A 17,623-nucleotide genomic window follows, 5' to 3' on the forward strand; every position below is an offset into this window, starting at 1 on the left:
CCTTCCTGATCGCTTCGCTGGAGAGTGGAGGCCACAACGAGTAATGTGTGTATTAACTAAGGAAACAGGAGTTAAATATTAAAAAAACACAAAATGTTTTTAATATTTTAAAATATAATTAATGTATTTTAAAAAAAATATTCATAATAAATAAATTATTTTATATTTATTTTAAAGTGAAATACTTTATTAAATAAGATAAATACAAAAATATATATTAATTTAAAGATAATTACCTACTTTATTGAAGTTGAGATTTGATTAAAATTACCTTATATTTTTAAACATAGCAAGTAAACCTACACGAACCCCAAGCAAGCTACTTCCTCCGTCCCCTTATATGTAAGAAGTTTTTTAAAATCTTTTTACGTCTTTAAATATAAGAGGTTGTTAGTATATTTTTTATGAATGAACAATTATATCTTTATTAAATTGGAAAGGAAAAATATAAGTAGTCTTATTAATTTATTTTAAAAAAAAGAGATTCATATATTTATAATAATTAAATTTTTTTTGAAATATTATTGTATTTTTAATTAGATAACTAATTTTTATTAATTCGTGTTATTTGATTAAAAATGTTTTATATATAGAGATGAAGGAAGTAGTTAACTCCCAACACCATAATCCAAATATATTGTAATATAGCTCTAATAGTATTTTCTTTCCTATTTTTTTTCTCTATTTTCTTTTTTTTCCTTTTCTTTTCTTCTTCTTGTTATTTTTTTGCTCTCAACTTTTGTTCCATGTGAACGGAAGGAAAGTGAACGTTTTTATAAAAATCAAGATTTTAACACTATTTTGAAGAACGCAAATGACTTGTACATCTCTTGGATTTAATTTTTGGAGGCCGAAGCTAATTAGCAAGGGCAATTTTCAACTATGGTACTCATAATTTTTTTGTTTTCCTGATATATTAAATTAAAGATTAAGGGTCATTTCTTGAATCTAATATGAAAGGTCACAAATGACATTAAATTTAACTATATGTCAATTTTATTCCTCAATTTTAAAGATTCATTTTGTCATTACTTGACATTAAAAATACTTATACTCTGTTTGGTTGGAGAGAAAATATGGGAGAAAAGAAAATATGGAAGAAAAACAAGAGAGAAAATGCATTTTCCCTCATTTGGATGGAGGAAAAAAAGTGAGAGGAAAGAAAAGTTGGGAAGAAAATGAAGTGTGAAACCTACAACATTTTCCTCCCAACTTTTCTCCCTAAAAGTGGAGAGATTTTGAGAATAAACTCTTACTTCCATTACCTACCCTCCCCTCTCTTTTCTTCTTTTGCTCGCTTCAACCACATTAATTCCTTACAAACAATCAAATTTTGATCTTCATAAAAATTTGTGTCTTTAGCTTTCAAGAACTAATTTAATTTTAACAACTAATTTTAATATAATTTGATTTGATGATGTTGATTTTAATATAATTAATTTGATTTTAAGAAATAGAAACAGAATTTGCATCTTTAGCTTTCTACATTTTTTTAACAACTAATTTGATGATGTTAATTTTAATATAATTTATTCTTTCAATTTATTTTTTCAAAAATAATTACATTTAATATGATATATATTGATATAAGGGTATTATAGTCATTATGATATTTATTCATTTTCTTTCTTCTCTATTTTCTCCTGTTCATCCAAATATAATAAGTGATAACATTTTTTTTTAGTTTTCTCTTCTCTCTATTTTCTTTTTTCTCATTTTCTTTTCCCTCAACTTTTTTTCCCATCCAAATTGAGAGTTAATGTTTGTTAGTTATAATAGGTCTCACAATTTTTATAATATTTTTTATTCGATTAAAAGTTATTTTTACTTTTTAACTTTTATTTAAAAGATAAGTGGATGCTGTCTACTTAAATATTTCATAATAAAAAATAATAAAAAATATAATATGGGACAAGTTGATGAGGAAATGAATTTTTAAAATTTAAGGTCAAAACTAAGTGTGCATTTGGTTTTCAATTTGCCAAAAGTTCATTTGATGAAAGTTCATTTGATGAAAGTCAGTTTAATGAAAGTCAGATGTTGTAACGAAATTTGTGTTTGGATATATTTTTTCAAAAGTCAATTTGATACATTGAAAGTTTTTTGGTTTGTGATAGTGAAATGTGCTTTTGAATGTACAATTACCAAAAAGGATATTGATTTATAATGATTTATAATTTTTATTATACAAATGTAATATATTCAAAATATTTAAAAAATGTGATAAAGATTATAAATAACATAAATTTTGATCTATAATGCTGAAAATTTGATCTCTAATTATTTGTATTTTTTAATTTGTAATTTTAAAAGATGTAATAAAGATTTGTAATTTTTATTATACATTAATGCTAAAAATTAATATGATTAATTGCTCAATTTATAATACTAAAAAAATTGATACCTAATTATTATTATTAAAATAATAATTATATTTTTAATGAATTAACTATTTTTTAAATAAAAAAATAAGATATTAAACTTAAGGTAGTATGGTCAAATAACATCTTACTTTTCAAATCCACTTTTCAAAAGCTTCAAATAGTTACGTTTCAGAAATCCACTTTCAGCTACTGTTTGAATGTATTTTCAGGATGTGCTTTTCTGTAAAATATTCTATCCAAACAACTTTTAACTTTCTGAAAGTAAAATTTTACTTTCTAAATGTGAAACGGAGGAAACCGACCCTAACGCATTTTATAATCATTTGTGACTTTTTTACGCTTGAGGACAAAAATCACTAATTAACCCTTAAATTAAATCATGGGGTAGATTACGTCAGCCGTGACGTTTTCATATTGGCCTGTCTTTTGTCGTACTTTTCCCATGGTTGGTGACTTGGTGTCTGTTTTTGCTTAAATCGCCGAATCACGGCTCACGAGAATAGATGGTACCACTGTCTCACTCTCATGCATGAACGAGTGGAGTGGACTCTTCTACATTTGTCTTGCCAAAAGCGACTCAATGGTTCAATCATCAAGTGCTTTCTAATTTCTCTAGCTGCTCAGTCTCTGTGTTCTTCTTATTGTCTCTCTTCTGCTACTGGTTAGTTTTCTTGTACGTTAATAAGTTTTAATTTTGAAAGGCAAATCACTACTGGGTTTTCCTGCAATGTTGGAGGGTAATAAAATCCGGGCTTTTGTGTGTGAAGAAAAATTATGTGGGAATTACACTTTCATAGTTTCAGTTTCCAATTTCAATTGCTTCATATGTTTTCACTACTATTTCTCATTTGAAGATTGTGCCGTTTCATGTTGCAGTAACCAAGCTGGAAAAAAAAAACAGTTCTATTTGAACATACATCATTGGAGAGAAAGATGGCTTTTGAGCCATTGATTTGGTACTGCCAGCCAGAGAAGAACATCATTTGGGCTAATCTAGTAGATAGTGCTTTTGGGTCCTATACACCATGTGCAATGAACACTCTTGTGATCTCTGTCTCCAATTTGGTTCTTACCGGCCTTTGTTTATATCGAATATGGATGACTATTAGCAATGCCAAAGCTCATAGGTTTTGTCTGCGCTCAAATTACTATAATTATTTTCTGGGATTGTTGGCTGGTTACTGTGCTGCTCAACCTTTACTGAGATTGATATATGGCATTTCTGATTTCAACTTGAATGGAGATTCTGGTTTTGCTCCTTTTGAGGTTGGTGTGCGTTTTCTCCAATGTGTTTAGCTAAACTGATAGTTGATGGCTTTAGTTCATCATGTATAGTTGAATAACAAATTTGATATATGAGCAAAGTGGACTTTTAAGTAACACTTAAGTTTCTGTGCTCTTCCAGATAACAGGTCTGATCATTGAAGCACTTACTTGGTCCTCAATGTTAATTCTTATTGTCATGGAAACTAAGGTTTATATAAAGCAATTTCGGTGGTTCGTGAGGTTTGGAGTCTTTTATGTTTTGGTGGCAGATCTTGTAATGGCTAATCTTCTTCTGTCAGTGATAAATTATTATAGCAGGTTGGTTTTCTGTAAGTATTTTACTTTAGGGCCAACTATATCTCTTCATTATTTTCTTTTAGCTCTCGCAATTGTTATTTTGTGTGCAGAAACTGGATTTTTATGCTTTTATTGCTTATATGTTTTTTCACAGTTTGATATATGTGATTCAATGTGATTGACAGATCAGAGATGCCATGATATGTATACTTACGAAAAGAAAGCTCAGCTATGTTGGCATATTAAAATATAACTGAGTGTCAGTGTTGCTTTAGCTTACATCTTTTTATCTGCTACTTTTGTCTGACAATAGTTTTCTATAGGAGTTTCTCCAGATGTGCAAGGCTATGTAAAGGAAAGATGTCAAACTATGAATAAGAGATATAGAACATGTTTTGAGAAGAAAAAAATAATGAAAATTGGTGTTTTTCTTATTCTCTCATATTTTCCAGAACAATAATCCCAAAACATCTAAAAGATGTTTTTGTTTTTCTATTCTTCAGAATAGTATTTTATTTTTTTGCTCTCTAAAGCACTTTTTGAAACCAAACACATTTTTTTTTTGTTCTGCAAAACAGAAAACCGTTCTCCGAACAAGTTGCCAAACAGGCCTATAAATTTGAGACCATGCATGGAAACGCTCCTTGGACATACCCAATAGTGAATCTTGTTTTAGAATATGAACACATATTAGTATTATCAAGTTATTTGTTAAAAGATTTCTGACTTTTAGGTGTGTTTTGGTAAGTTGGTCAAGGTCAAGTTATTATTCTAAACAACAGGAGAAAAGGTATCTTACAGTATTGATAGGTGCTGGAATATACTCTTTTCTTTTGTTTCTTGTTTTTTGGTTTTTCGAATAAACCTGGACAGCATTACTGGAGTGATCTTACTGAGGTGATCTTTTGAATATATTCTTTTCTATCAATGAACTCACTAATCACATAGCATCCTACTGAGGCGATCTTTTCTTTTGTTAAAAAATCAGAACATGCTCTGTATTATTCAGGAATGCAACATTATTACGGGCTTAAGTCTCTTTTTCCCCTTCCCTCTTAATCTTTCTATATTAATCTTTACAATAGAATGTATTTTCCTCCAATAGTGTGTTCCTTCCTTTCTAACAGGAGTTTCGATCCATTTCCATAATCAGTATGATTGTGACAAGTTTATTTGGTATATGTGATGTTTTTGTTAAAAAAAAAAAATCTTTAAATGTATTCAACGATGCAAATTTGAAATTCATTCCATTTTGGATGATCAACATAGTCATTGAAGAAAAGGTTGAATCATGGTGCGGCATAGATGTCATATTTATTCTTTGATATTATTTTTGCAGATCTGCCCTGTATCTGTTCATCAGCACTATGTTCTGTCAGGTCTTTTTCGATTTCTCCTCATTGTGTTGAATTGAAGTATTAAATACGCTGCATCATACTTGTATCTTGCTTCATTGTCCTCACTGCAGTGATAACAGATGAACTCCTGATTGAAGCTGGTAACTAGTGTTAGATACTTTATAAATATATATATATATATATATATAAGCAGAAACTTGCTTGTAATGATTGCCCGCTTTGGCTTTGGAACCGTTTAAAATCTCGAAGCATTTCAGCTTATAGTATGTACCTTTATAACAAGAAAGTAAAGACTTAAATTATAATTAAAATATCTTTCTATATTGTCTTTTAATCTTTGATACGGAAACTGTGGCTTTGGCTGCTAATATAGGCACTTTTGGAGGGCCAATATTAGCTTAACTTTTCGATAATAATTTTAAACAAATACATGTTGTGAAATATTGGATACAGACCTACATATAATGAATGAGAATGGCTTGCATGCACATTTGCAAATTAGCAGCTTCTCTCGTGTCTTATTTATATTATTCTAAAATTAGAGATTAAAGTTCTAGGTAAACTCCTAAAGGTAATTATGAAAGATGTTTGTGAGACTCCTAAAATAGAGCAATAAATTCTATGATTTAGACAGCAATTAACTCCTTGAGCGATACAAACAATGACTAGACAATAATGAACTGATGACACTTTAGGAGTTCCACTTTGACAGGTTTATTGAAAAATATCAATCTGTTCGTGTAATGCATGAAACAATTAATAGGCTGATGAATCAAGTATGGCACTAAAGCTAGCATGGTAGCTATATCAAATCTTATTCTTGCGTTTCAGGCTCTGAGCCTGGAAGGTATAGTTTAAGAATCTAAGATTCTTGTAAGCTTATGTAAAATGGGGTGATAGTGGTTTAGTTAAGTCACCACAAAACAAGTGGGAAGTATGCTGTATTGTTGAGTTATTTATGAACGTAACGATAGCCTATTTGTGGATACTTTTTTGATGTAGGTGCTATTTGGAATTGTCCTTCTTGTTTACATTCCAAATTTAGTTCCTTATGCTGGCTATGTAACAGTACAAGAAGATTTTCATGAGAATGCTGAGCATGAACCACTTTGTGGAGAACAAGAAGTCTGCCCCGAGAGACATGTTAATGTATTCTCCAGTATGTGATGCTTGAACATGAGATTTTTCTAATTTCTTTTTGTTAACTGAGATTTTCAACACTTGTGAAAGGAAAGATCATCTACAATTCTCAGGTTTGCAATTAATTATATTGTTTAGAAATTGAAAGTCATGTTTTATGATTGAAAATTCTATTGTTGAAAACCTGAACAATTTAGTTAGTTAGTTGAGCATTATTATTATTATTTTTTTCTTCCTTGCATTTTACTTGATCATTGAGAGAGTGAAAATAGAAAAAGAACGAAACAGCTAAGTAATGAATATGTTTTGCAGCAGCAGTACTTTTTATAACTACAGTTTTTTGTCATGAGAGCTTGATCTGCCTTCTCTCTCTGTTTTTCTTTCCTCACTATCTGTAGGATTATCTTTTGGTTGGATGACTCCACTCATGCAACAAGGCTATAGAAAACCCATCACTGAAAATGATGTTTGGAATTTGGACACATGGGATCATACAGACACACTTTTTGAAAAGTTTGGACACTTTTCTCCCTTTTTGTCCTTGTATCAATTCATGTGAAATTTGTTCTTCCTGTTTCTATCATGCATGGTATTTTCCTTTTCTGTAGGTTCCGGAAGTGCTGGATATTAGAACGTCAAAGGTCTAACCCTTGGCTTTTAAGAGCATTGAATAATAGTCTTGGAAAAAGGTACCTATCAGCTATTTTATTGTGATGTTCTACCCTGTCTAAATGTTTGATCTGTCCTTGTTCTGTTCAAGATATATTTATTATTGGAAAAGTTTCCTCTACTCTTAGGTCATCTGATTTCACTTGAATTTTCATGTAGGTTTTGGTGGGGAGGTGCATTTAAGGTGGGCATTTCAACTTTCATTTAAATCATTTTTAGTTGTTTTAGTACTGTGTAATTACTTATAAGTAGATGTGTTTTTGTTGCTAGCTATTTCTATGACTGAACATCATTAGTATTATTTTTTATAGGGAAAATTACATATAAATCCTGCTTAAGGAAATTATTAACAAATAACTAAATTTGTGAAAATACTCCTAAGTTCTATGAGACTTGGTTGTAATTACTTTCCTTGTAAAAAGACCCAAATGCCCTTAAACTCACCCCTCCTTTGATTGACATTGACAGAACATCAGTAGGCGTTGACCGATCATCGGCTGCCGTTGATCAGTGGCCAGCAACCGTTGAGTGATCAATTTTTTTTTGAAATTTTTTTAAATTGAAATATTTATATTTTAATATATACAAGTCAAACATTATAGGTTTATGAGTAAATCTTCAAGATTTATGACTCAAACTTCTTACATTTTACAAGTCATTCTTTTATAATATTAATAATTTAGTATTTATAAGTGAAACCATTTAATAGCTACTTTATTTTGGGTTAAATTTAGTACTCCATAGAAGTGTCAGAAGCAAAGATCCTAATTTCCTCATTATTGAGAGAACGTGAGCTGGAAAGAAATTCAGGTTTGTCAAGCCATCTTTAATTTTTTATGACTTTCCAATACTCTATACCCTTTTTGTGGGTTTTGGCATTTCAATTGTATAGGAGCTTTATAGCAGTCAGTAATCTCAATGTTGTTTGCATTCGGTTTATTCTGGACAACTTCCTTCATATCTTATATATCCTGCGTCTGCAATGAAATACAAAACCATGCAATAACATTGTACTTTTGCCTTTGCTGACTCCTTAGAATCTTATCAGTGATAATTTCTTGCAGATTTGTTATGATCTTTCTCAGTTTGTGGGGCCTATTTTGCTGAATCATCTATTAACAGTAAGTTTCTTTCTCTGCATGACCAAAGTGAACTGTTGTTATCTTTTTAAGGACAGAAGAAGAAATTTATTGGAAAGGATATAATCTTGAAGAATATTAGAAACTAAAGGCCTATTAGTGTGCATAAGAGCTGTCCAATCTCTTGATGATGATAAAATTAGTCTACAAATGCAAACACACTCATGAAATAGACAAGGTACATTTGTATATCCATCAGAAAACTTAGATTATGAAAAAAATTGATTAATATGATTGATTTTTAATATAATTAATTATGAGCCCATTTGTTTTAGCTTATTTTATGAAAAAATCATTTACTTTTTTTTAAAAAATATTTTGTAAATTTTAATGATATTTCTTTAAACTCTTGAAAATAATCAAATTCTAAAAAAAAAAAGATTTTTGATTATTTTAAGAATCTAATATAGTAGATGAGAGAAAATGTTTTAAAAAAGTGGGATATGTGAGGATATTATAAAATATTAAAATAATTAAACAATAAATCATTTTTATAAAAAAAAATCAAAGAAGATATGATAAAATTTAAAAATAACTAACTAATAATTACTCTTTATTACTGTAAGTAAACATTAAATAATACTTTCTTTTTATAAAATATCTACAAAATAAATATCTTTTTATGAAATCTCTAAACTATCTAAAAATCACTTATTTTTAATCTTAAACAAACGAATTCTATGTTATGTGGTATATAAGATTTATAAAATTAATTAATAAGATTGATTCTAACCAGAATTGAAAAGCAAAATTGAAATTAAGGTAAAACTATAGTTTTGTGAAAATATATTCAAACACCATGTTACATGTCAAAATCAATTATGAACTCAAAACCATGATTTTTTTTTAACAATATCCAAACACTCATTACACATATCAAAATTAATTATGAATCCGCAACCATAGTTTTTTAAAAAATATCCAAACACCCATATATATGCTAAAATTAATTATCAACCCAAAACTATAATTCTCTCATAAACTATTATTACCTACTTTTCAATTATACTTTCATAAAAATATATAAAAAATCATGTAAATTCTATTTTATAAATCATGATTTTGGGTCATAATTGATTTTGGCATATAACAGAGATGTTTCGATATATTATCACAAAAACATGGTTTAATCCTTAAAATTGATTATTTGATGTATTCAAACATGCACTAAGATGAGTCAAACAAGTGAATTGTTGTGTTTGGAAATTCACTTTACTATATATACTTGGAAAGCATACCATTACTCCGTGATGAACAAAAACTGTGATGAGAGATAAACGTTGAATTTGTTCCTCAAACAGTCTTGTATTCATTTTCTCTCAAGAAAAAAAGGAAGTGAAGAGATGTCTGATAATCCTAAGTCCCTTGGCTTACTCATTAGTTCATCCTTTTTTTGGGCCGTGTATTCTAAGAGTTATTTTTCTTGGCCTCCATGAATTTGACTTTCACTATTTTTTTTTTTCACCAAGAAAACTTAGCAACAGGTAACTTTTCTTAAATAAAGTTGATATGTTGTTACTAGGGAAATAAAAAGAAAAGACAAAAACCAAGAAGTATCAGAAACGCATCAGCTAGGAAGCCTATTTTGCATAATCTAAACTAGGATTTATTCATTTTTTACAACACTAAACTAGGATTTTTTTTTTTGGGGGGAAAACTAGGATATATCATGTGAAAACAATAGAAGGAAAGGGAAAAAAAATCACCTTATAAAAAAAATGAAAGGGCAAAGAAAAATATTATTGCTTGTCTGGCTCACCATATTACTGCACACGTGTCTTTTTAGATAGAAGAAAAAATTGTACAAGGAAAAGATGAATTAGGATGTGGGTGTGGGTAAGGAATCCTGCCAAACAGATAAACTGAAGGTCAAAAGATATTCTATGAAGCTCAATAATGCAAGAAAATCTTCATACCAAGTGCAGCTTAGCTTGTTAAAAAGAGTTGAAATTTCTTCAAATCTCCAATTTCTAAAGTATTTTTCATCTTGAAAATTAATACAATTTCTACTCATCTGAGACCTAGTCAAGATAGCCATTTTTGAATATTGATGGAGTCTCATGTTGGATAACAAGTAACAACAATAATTGTAGAGATACTTAAGTAACATCGTTCTTTCTCCTTATAAGTGGGTCTATCATGGTGATTCCCCATGCTTACTTAGATCTCTATCAAATACTATGAAGATCTTGTTTATCAATGTCTAAAACAGAAAGAATCGCCTTTAGCTCTTGGTCATGTACTATCTGCATTAGATTAGAATCAACCACAGTTCTGACTCCATATATTTTGAACAATTAGGGCTATGTTAATGTGCAGCCACCCAAATTATCCAACTTATCTCTTAACTGAGAATATGATGATATTCATTTGCTTCCCAACTGGCTGACATAGAATTAACAATGCTTTTAATTATCAAATTTTCCTCATTTCAAAATGATAGTTTTATTGTTAAAGTCTATCATTTTAGCTTTATACTTACCCTATGCTCTAGGGTTTGTAAAATGTATCAAGATAGTTTGAAACTCTTATGCAGTCGATGCAACGAGGAGATCCATCTTGGATTGGTTACATTTATGCGTTCTCCATATTTGTAGGAGTGGTATGTACACTGTCCTACACTATTTAAGCCTCGTGGGTGCTTCCTTTACTTAAATTTCTTGCTTTGCTAGCTTTGCAAAATGCCATATATCTCTATAGAAAATAGGAAAGAAAAACTTGATAGACTTGAAGAGAAAAAGTTGATCAGCGCATGAAGAGAGTGCTATGGAATTTAGTTAAGCGAGAGAAGGAGAGAGATAACCACAGAGCAAGATCCACCATTTTCTTGAACAACAGAACCTTCTTGCATCATTGACGTTGATGATAAGTGACAAATAAAGTGGGAGAAAATGTCTCTAATATTTATTCAACTAATTACAAGGGCTTTGTTTTGTTTTGTTTTTTTTTTTTTTACCATCCTAATTACAAAGGCTTACAGGGGTTTTTATAAGAGTATCACTACACAGAGTAATAAATACTTATACAACCTTTAACTACCAACTATCAAGTAATACATACAACCTCTAACCACCAACTAATACCCACTAAAAGAATAAAAAATAATATTTACATATTTCAACAGTCCCGTTCAAGCTAGAGAGTGGATATTATCCATTCCTAGGTAGAACACTAATCTATGAAATGTTCACCCTACAATCCTTTTGTGAGTAAATCTGCCAATTGATCACTAGAAGGAATGTCGGAGTACAAATTAGACCACTTTCCAACTTCTCTTTGACAAAGTGTTAATTAATTTCAATATGCTTTGTCCTATCATGTTGTATTGGATTATGAGCAATGTTGATAGCGGACTTGTTGAGTAGAGCCTCATTAGACCTTCCCATTTGATCTACAAATCTGATAAAATTATTTTTATCCATAATAATTCATAGATTCTAAGTGCCATAGCTCTAAACTCAACCTCAACACTAGATCTAGATTCCACATCTTGTTTTTTGCTTCCCCAAATAATGAGATTTGAGCCAAGAAACGTATAGTAGTGATGCAGAACGGGGAAGGAGAATGGGGAAGAGAATATAGAAAAGAGAAAAAGGGACTAGAGGTAATATAGAGAGAAGAGAAAAACTCAGGAGAGGGAAAATAATAGTAATTCTTATTCAATTAAATGTGCGTACAGAGCAAATATGTTAAAGCGTTATGTACAGGCCTTAACCAAACCTTAGAAATAAAAGTGTTAAAAGCAAAATATTTTATAAATCCTAATATTTAAATGCAAATATTCTAAAATAATTTAAAAGATAACATAGTAATCTAAAAGATTATATTTATTCAAATCAAATCCTATGATCATTGTAATAAAATAAAAATCTTAAATCTAATTAATTCTATATCCCATCATTTCTCCCCCGTTTGAAGGAACTCTCCTCTGAAGAGTAAAATTGATGATGGCTCTAGGGAAGCAAGATGTAAATAGGAAATTCCATTATCAGCATGTAATGGCACGTGTAGCAATGCTTAGTAATGATCTTTGATAGATAAACAGTGTTTGGAGGCGGGACACAACAAAGATGGTGGATAGAAGATTTGATTGGTGGATATGGGTGATTTAGCTTCTGGTAGTGACAGGGATATGATTTTAGGAAGATCATTTGGAGAGAGTTTGATAGCAGAAGTGGGGTGGAAATTAGGATCTGATGCCAATTGATGCAGAACGGCAAAAGAGAATGGGGAAGAGAATATAGAAACAAGAGTTAGGGAGTAGATATAATATAGAGAGGAGAGAAACTCAGAAGAGAGGCGAGATAACAGTAATTCTTATTCAATCAAATGTGCGTGCACGTTAGGGCATTATTTACAGGCATTAAACTAACTATAGAAATAAAAGTATTAAATGCATAATATTTTATAAATCCTAATATTTAAATGCAAATATTCTAAAATAATTTAAAAGATAACATAGTAATATAAAAGATTATATTTATTCAAATCAAATCCTAAGATCATTGTAATAAAATAAAAATCTTAAATCTAATTAATTCTATATCCTATCAAATAGCGTGATGTAGATATTCTATCATCCATATCTTCTCCATGATCTACATCAGTGTATGCTTCAATGGTCAATTGTCTTTCCCTCTTGAACAGAATGCCTTTTCTTGGATCACCCTTCAAGTATTTGATAAATTGCTTGTAGATGAGACTCTTTAGGATCATGCATAAACTAGCTCACCACACTCATTGCATAGGCAATGTCAGGTCTTGTATAAGCTAGATAGATCGATTTCCTGACAAGCTTTTAGTAAGATTTCTTATTAACAGGAGGCTCTGGAGGAGGAGGTTTGCTAGGTTTTTTATTTTGCTTTTGTTTGTTAGGATGCTTTCCTTCCTTACAAAGTCTATGATTTTGTTCAATTGGAATGTCTATAGGTTTGCACCCCAGCTTTCTTGTTTCAATAAGAAGATAAAGAACATACTTCTATTGGGATATGAAGATACCATGCTTTGAATGAGCAACCTTAATACAACAAGCAGCCTTATCCTATTAGATGGGGTAGGCTATATGGATTGTACAATGTTATTGTACTCTATCATCTATCAAACTTTTAGAAATGTTATTAACTAAGATATTTCAGTCAACAACTTTCAAAAGTATTTTCTTTGGTCTTCCTTTATTTTTCTTAATAGGGTTTAAAGTTATTTGTTTTACTCTCCTCATGGGTGCCTCCTGCAATTTTTTTTTTGTACATATTTAAATCATCTCAAATGATTTTCTACCATTTTTCCTTCAATAGGTGCTATGCCTATTTTTTCTTGTATGTGCTCATTTTAGATTTTATCTTTATGTGTATGTCCACACATCAATCTCAACATTCTCCTCTCTGCTATTCCAACTTTATGCTTTTGCTGTCCTGTTAAAGCCCAACATTTACTACTGTAATATCCTCCTCCTTTTATCCCACAATTAAAACCCAAATTCCAAGTAATTAGGAAAATGAGATAATAATAATGATTAAATACAAAATTCTCTTTGGGTAACAAAAGGGGGTCCCCAAGATTATAAATCTAAAGTCAAATCAAGTCTTGCAAAAAGGTAAAACAAAGTTCGCAAATACGCGGAAGTAAGGGATTATCACACAAGTGGTTACATAGGTGCAAAAATTTGGAGCAAGGAAAATTTTGAAAAAAATTAAAAGGCGTGCGCTATGGCTCGTTGAACATGCGCCGCGGCGTGTTCACCTCTGTGACACGCGCCACGGCTCGTGACACCATGCGCTGCGGCGCAAAGCACAAACTTTGACAGTGAGTTTTGCTGTCAATTTAACAGCTTTAGGGCCAACTTCTGACTCGCACCAAATCTCTGTCCGACATCCAAATAACGTGAACTAGGAGTCTATGGAAAGCTCTTTCCGGGCTCTAACTTATGGCATTGGTCTTAGGTTGAAATTATTTTTAAAACAAGAATTGGATACTCTTTTCAAAACTTACACCTTTATCTCAACTTTCACAAATTTCAAGTGTCCTAACCCAAAATCAAGAACCAATGGCCACCGACACCAAATGACCACATACAACTCAATAAAATTAACTCGTACAAAGCACCAAAACACAAGAAATATTTTCAAATCAAATTTTTACTACTCAACCCCTTAACTCAAAATCATAGAAGGGGAAATTTACCACAATTTTCATCAAGATTTTTCAAATCATCACATAATATGCACTACCCTTACTTACATTAGTATTTTAACTTTATCAATATAACACATAATAATCAACTCTCTCCCTAAAATACCATTACAATTTACCTTTCACTTAATGCAAGTAAGTAACAACAAGGGAAATCCTAATTGGCAATCGAAATTGTCATACACATAAATTACCCAAAATAAAGAGGTCTATTGTAAATGGATTGTGATCCTAAGCCTCGGGTTGTTTTCCTCTGTCCACACTTTTTGAGCTATTCCCTGAAATATTGAAAATAACAGGGTGAGTATAACTACTCAGTTACCAAAGTCCGACTAGCCCATACTAATGCATAACAATTAGTTTAAATGCAAGTAGCAGTAAATATTATTACTTTAACCTTTGAGAACATTTGAAATAATAATTCACAACTTAGCTAACATAATGGCATTCACTTGGAAAAACAATGCCTTTAGCATCTTTCATATAAATGGAATTGCTCACATAAATCATTGACAAGCCTAATGGCAAAAATTATTACTCAACTCAACATATCCATATTATGAACTCAATATAGACAACAAGTGCTTTTTCTCACTATATGCATAATCACACCTCCCTTGTATCCTCCTTATTCCTTTGACATGAAACCGTGGGTTATAACTTAATGGGATAGTCTATATTCCTTGACTTCCCTAGCCTAAACACTTGTGAGGGGATTACCTGACCAAGGTATACTCAACTCACTTATGGATCACGGTCTCCCTCATTTCTCATACCATGGGGTGTCATATACCCTAGACTAGCTTCCTCATTGAACCGGTGGATAGCTAGCTAGGTTCGAGTCTCTCATTGAACCAGTGGGACAGTCCCTCGTTGAATTAGCGGGACAGTCCCTTGTTGAATAAGTGGGACGATATGGATAGAATCAATCTAGGCAATCTATCACACGGATGGGGTCTTACCACGTGGATTTATCATCGACTCCGCTTCTTAGGCGAACTCCCGCCTTTCTAGATCATGCAATGGACATTCATGCGATAATTTACACGTACACAATTCATAAAATTTCACATTATCACATTTCATAGAACTTTAAAACTAAACAAGTTGTTGAACTACCAATTCACAATCATTGTACCTCACACATTCAAAATCATTGAACTTTCCTATTTTCATTGTACCTCACACTTTTAAAATCATTCAACTTCTCTATTTTCAAAGATCATTGAACTCCTTAAACAAAGATTCATTTTGCTTCTCAATTTATAGAAATTATTGCACTTCCAATGAACATTGATACGAAAATCCACCACTATTATTCTCAAGAAGTTTTTCATCATAAGGCATAACAATCACAAATTGATCTAGTGGATTTCTTCACGAATTAAGCCACACTTGCATTTCTTTTATTTTACACATTTCAAATGATAATTCATAAATCAATAAATTAATAGACACACAAGTATAAGATAGAATTCCCCGGTTATCTCAAACCTTTGAGAGGTCAAAGGTTTCACCCCTCAACTATTCTTTCCCGAAGCTTTCAAGAAGCTTGAATGGTGCTAATAGTAATTATACTACAAGCATTTACCATGTAAAACATTAATATCTATTTTGAGCTATTTTTTTCACTAGCATTTTCATCATTTCTTAATACTCAATCTTTACTCTAAACTCGTTTAGAAGTACCCATAAGGTTTCTTAGCTTCCTTTAACTCTCATTTATAACATTAAGCTCTTAAATGGACATTAATGAAGCCACATTATTCCTAACCACTAAATTTATGGGAATTTCAGACATTTAATGTCCTCTAACCACCAATTATCATAAGATCATAAATATCAAGTTTACTTAGCTTAATCTACCCCCATTAACTCTATTTAAGTCAATGAGTTTAGACCTATAACCTCTATGGATCGAAAATCACCATTAGAAATCAAACCCTCACCTCTACCATCAAGAAAATGGAAGAAGAGAGGAAGATTTAAGCTAGGAAGTTTAACTTGGGTGTTTATGAGCTCCGAATTACTCCCAACAATCAATTTCTTCAAACCCTAGCTCAGCTTTTTTGCTACTCCTTTGTTCTCTTTTGTTTTCTCTCCATTTTCACTTGAGATTCATGACTTAATATTGCAAAATTCTGGCCATACGCCGCACTGGACGCACAATATGCCACTGCGCATGGCATAGAGAGCTTCTTCCAGGCGTGTTGGCATGCATGCGCTGTGGCGGACCAACCCCACGCCGTGGCGCGTGGCATAAAACAACTACCTTTAAAAATTCTTCCTCTTCTACCCCCGGGTGACCCGATTCTCCTTCAGACCCGCAGTGGTACTGAAATCGAGATCAAGCACGCCCGTTACGCCTCTCTGGCCACACAGCTCAAAGATTCACTTCACTAATCTATTTAAACTTAATTAATCTGGATTAAAAATTGAGGATGTTACAATTACCATATAACATTGTTGGTCTTATAACAGTTTGATAAAACTTCTCTTTAAATTTATTAGGTACCTTATAATTGTAAATAATTCTTTTAGCCTTTTTCAAATTAAATCATCTAGCTTGTATCTTGTGTGCAATGTCCCTAACAATTTCCCTATCATGTTAAATAATAGATCTCAAATATCTAAATTTTTCCACTTGAGGTATAGTCTGATTTCCCAATTTTACTTCCAAATTACTACTAGCTGACCTCTTATTAAAATTATAATGCAAATATTTTGTTTTACACCTACTCAAGCGGAAAACTTTTGACTTTAATGTCCTCCTTCATAATTTAAGTTTACAGTACCCAAAAATACCCAAGAATGAGCAACTTCAATACTCAAAAAATATTTTAATCTTTCTAAATCCTTCATTTGGAATTCTTTTATCAGTTGACTTTGCAGAAGTAGAATCCCTTACACATCATTTCCTGTTACTATAATATCATTAACACAAACAAGTAAAACTGTCACTCTACCTTAAGCAAAATGTTTGATAAACAAAATATGATCACCTTGACTGTGTTTGAACCCCATGGTGATCATAGCTTTTGAGAACCTTCTAAACCATTCCCTTGGTAATTGTTTTAATCCATAAAGTGCCTTCTTAAGCTTGCAAACTGTACGAAGAGGAAGATGTGAAACAAATCCAATTGGAACCTCTATATAGATTTCTTCTTTTGAATCACCATGT

The 17,623-nt window shown here is 31.3% G+C and overlaps 1 protein-coding gene across 1 annotated transcript in view; it reads left to right on the top strand.

Annotated features, from left to right (window-relative positions):
- The first annotated feature begins 2,902 nt into the window (after positions 1-2,902).
- Positions 2,903-17,623, top strand: part of LOC129285532 (ABC transporter C family member 12-like) — a 28,589-nt gene continuing 13,868 nt past the window's right edge. The window contains 10 exon segments of the mRNA XM_054921272.1: positions 2,903-3,045; positions 3,261-3,650; positions 3,790-3,968; positions 5,287-5,326; positions 6,308-6,464; positions 6,844-6,958; positions 7,054-7,134; positions 7,274-7,298; positions 8,179-8,235; positions 10,790-10,855. Of these exon segments, the coding sequence (XP_054777247.1) occupies positions 3,318-3,650; positions 3,790-3,968; positions 5,287-5,326; positions 6,308-6,464; positions 6,844-6,958; positions 7,054-7,134; positions 7,274-7,298; positions 8,179-8,235; positions 10,790-10,855 (1,053 nt within the window). The 5' untranslated portion in view covers positions 2,903-3,045; positions 3,261-3,317.

This window comes from Prosopis cineraria, unplaced genomic scaffold, assembly GCF_029017545.1.
Source record: "Prosopis cineraria cultivar Desert tree isolate PC_DT_omini unplaced genomic scaffold, ASM2901754v1 PC11, whole genome shotgun sequence".
NCBI classification, from domain to species: Eukaryota; Viridiplantae; Streptophyta; class Magnoliopsida; order Fabales; family Fabaceae; genus Prosopis; species Prosopis cineraria.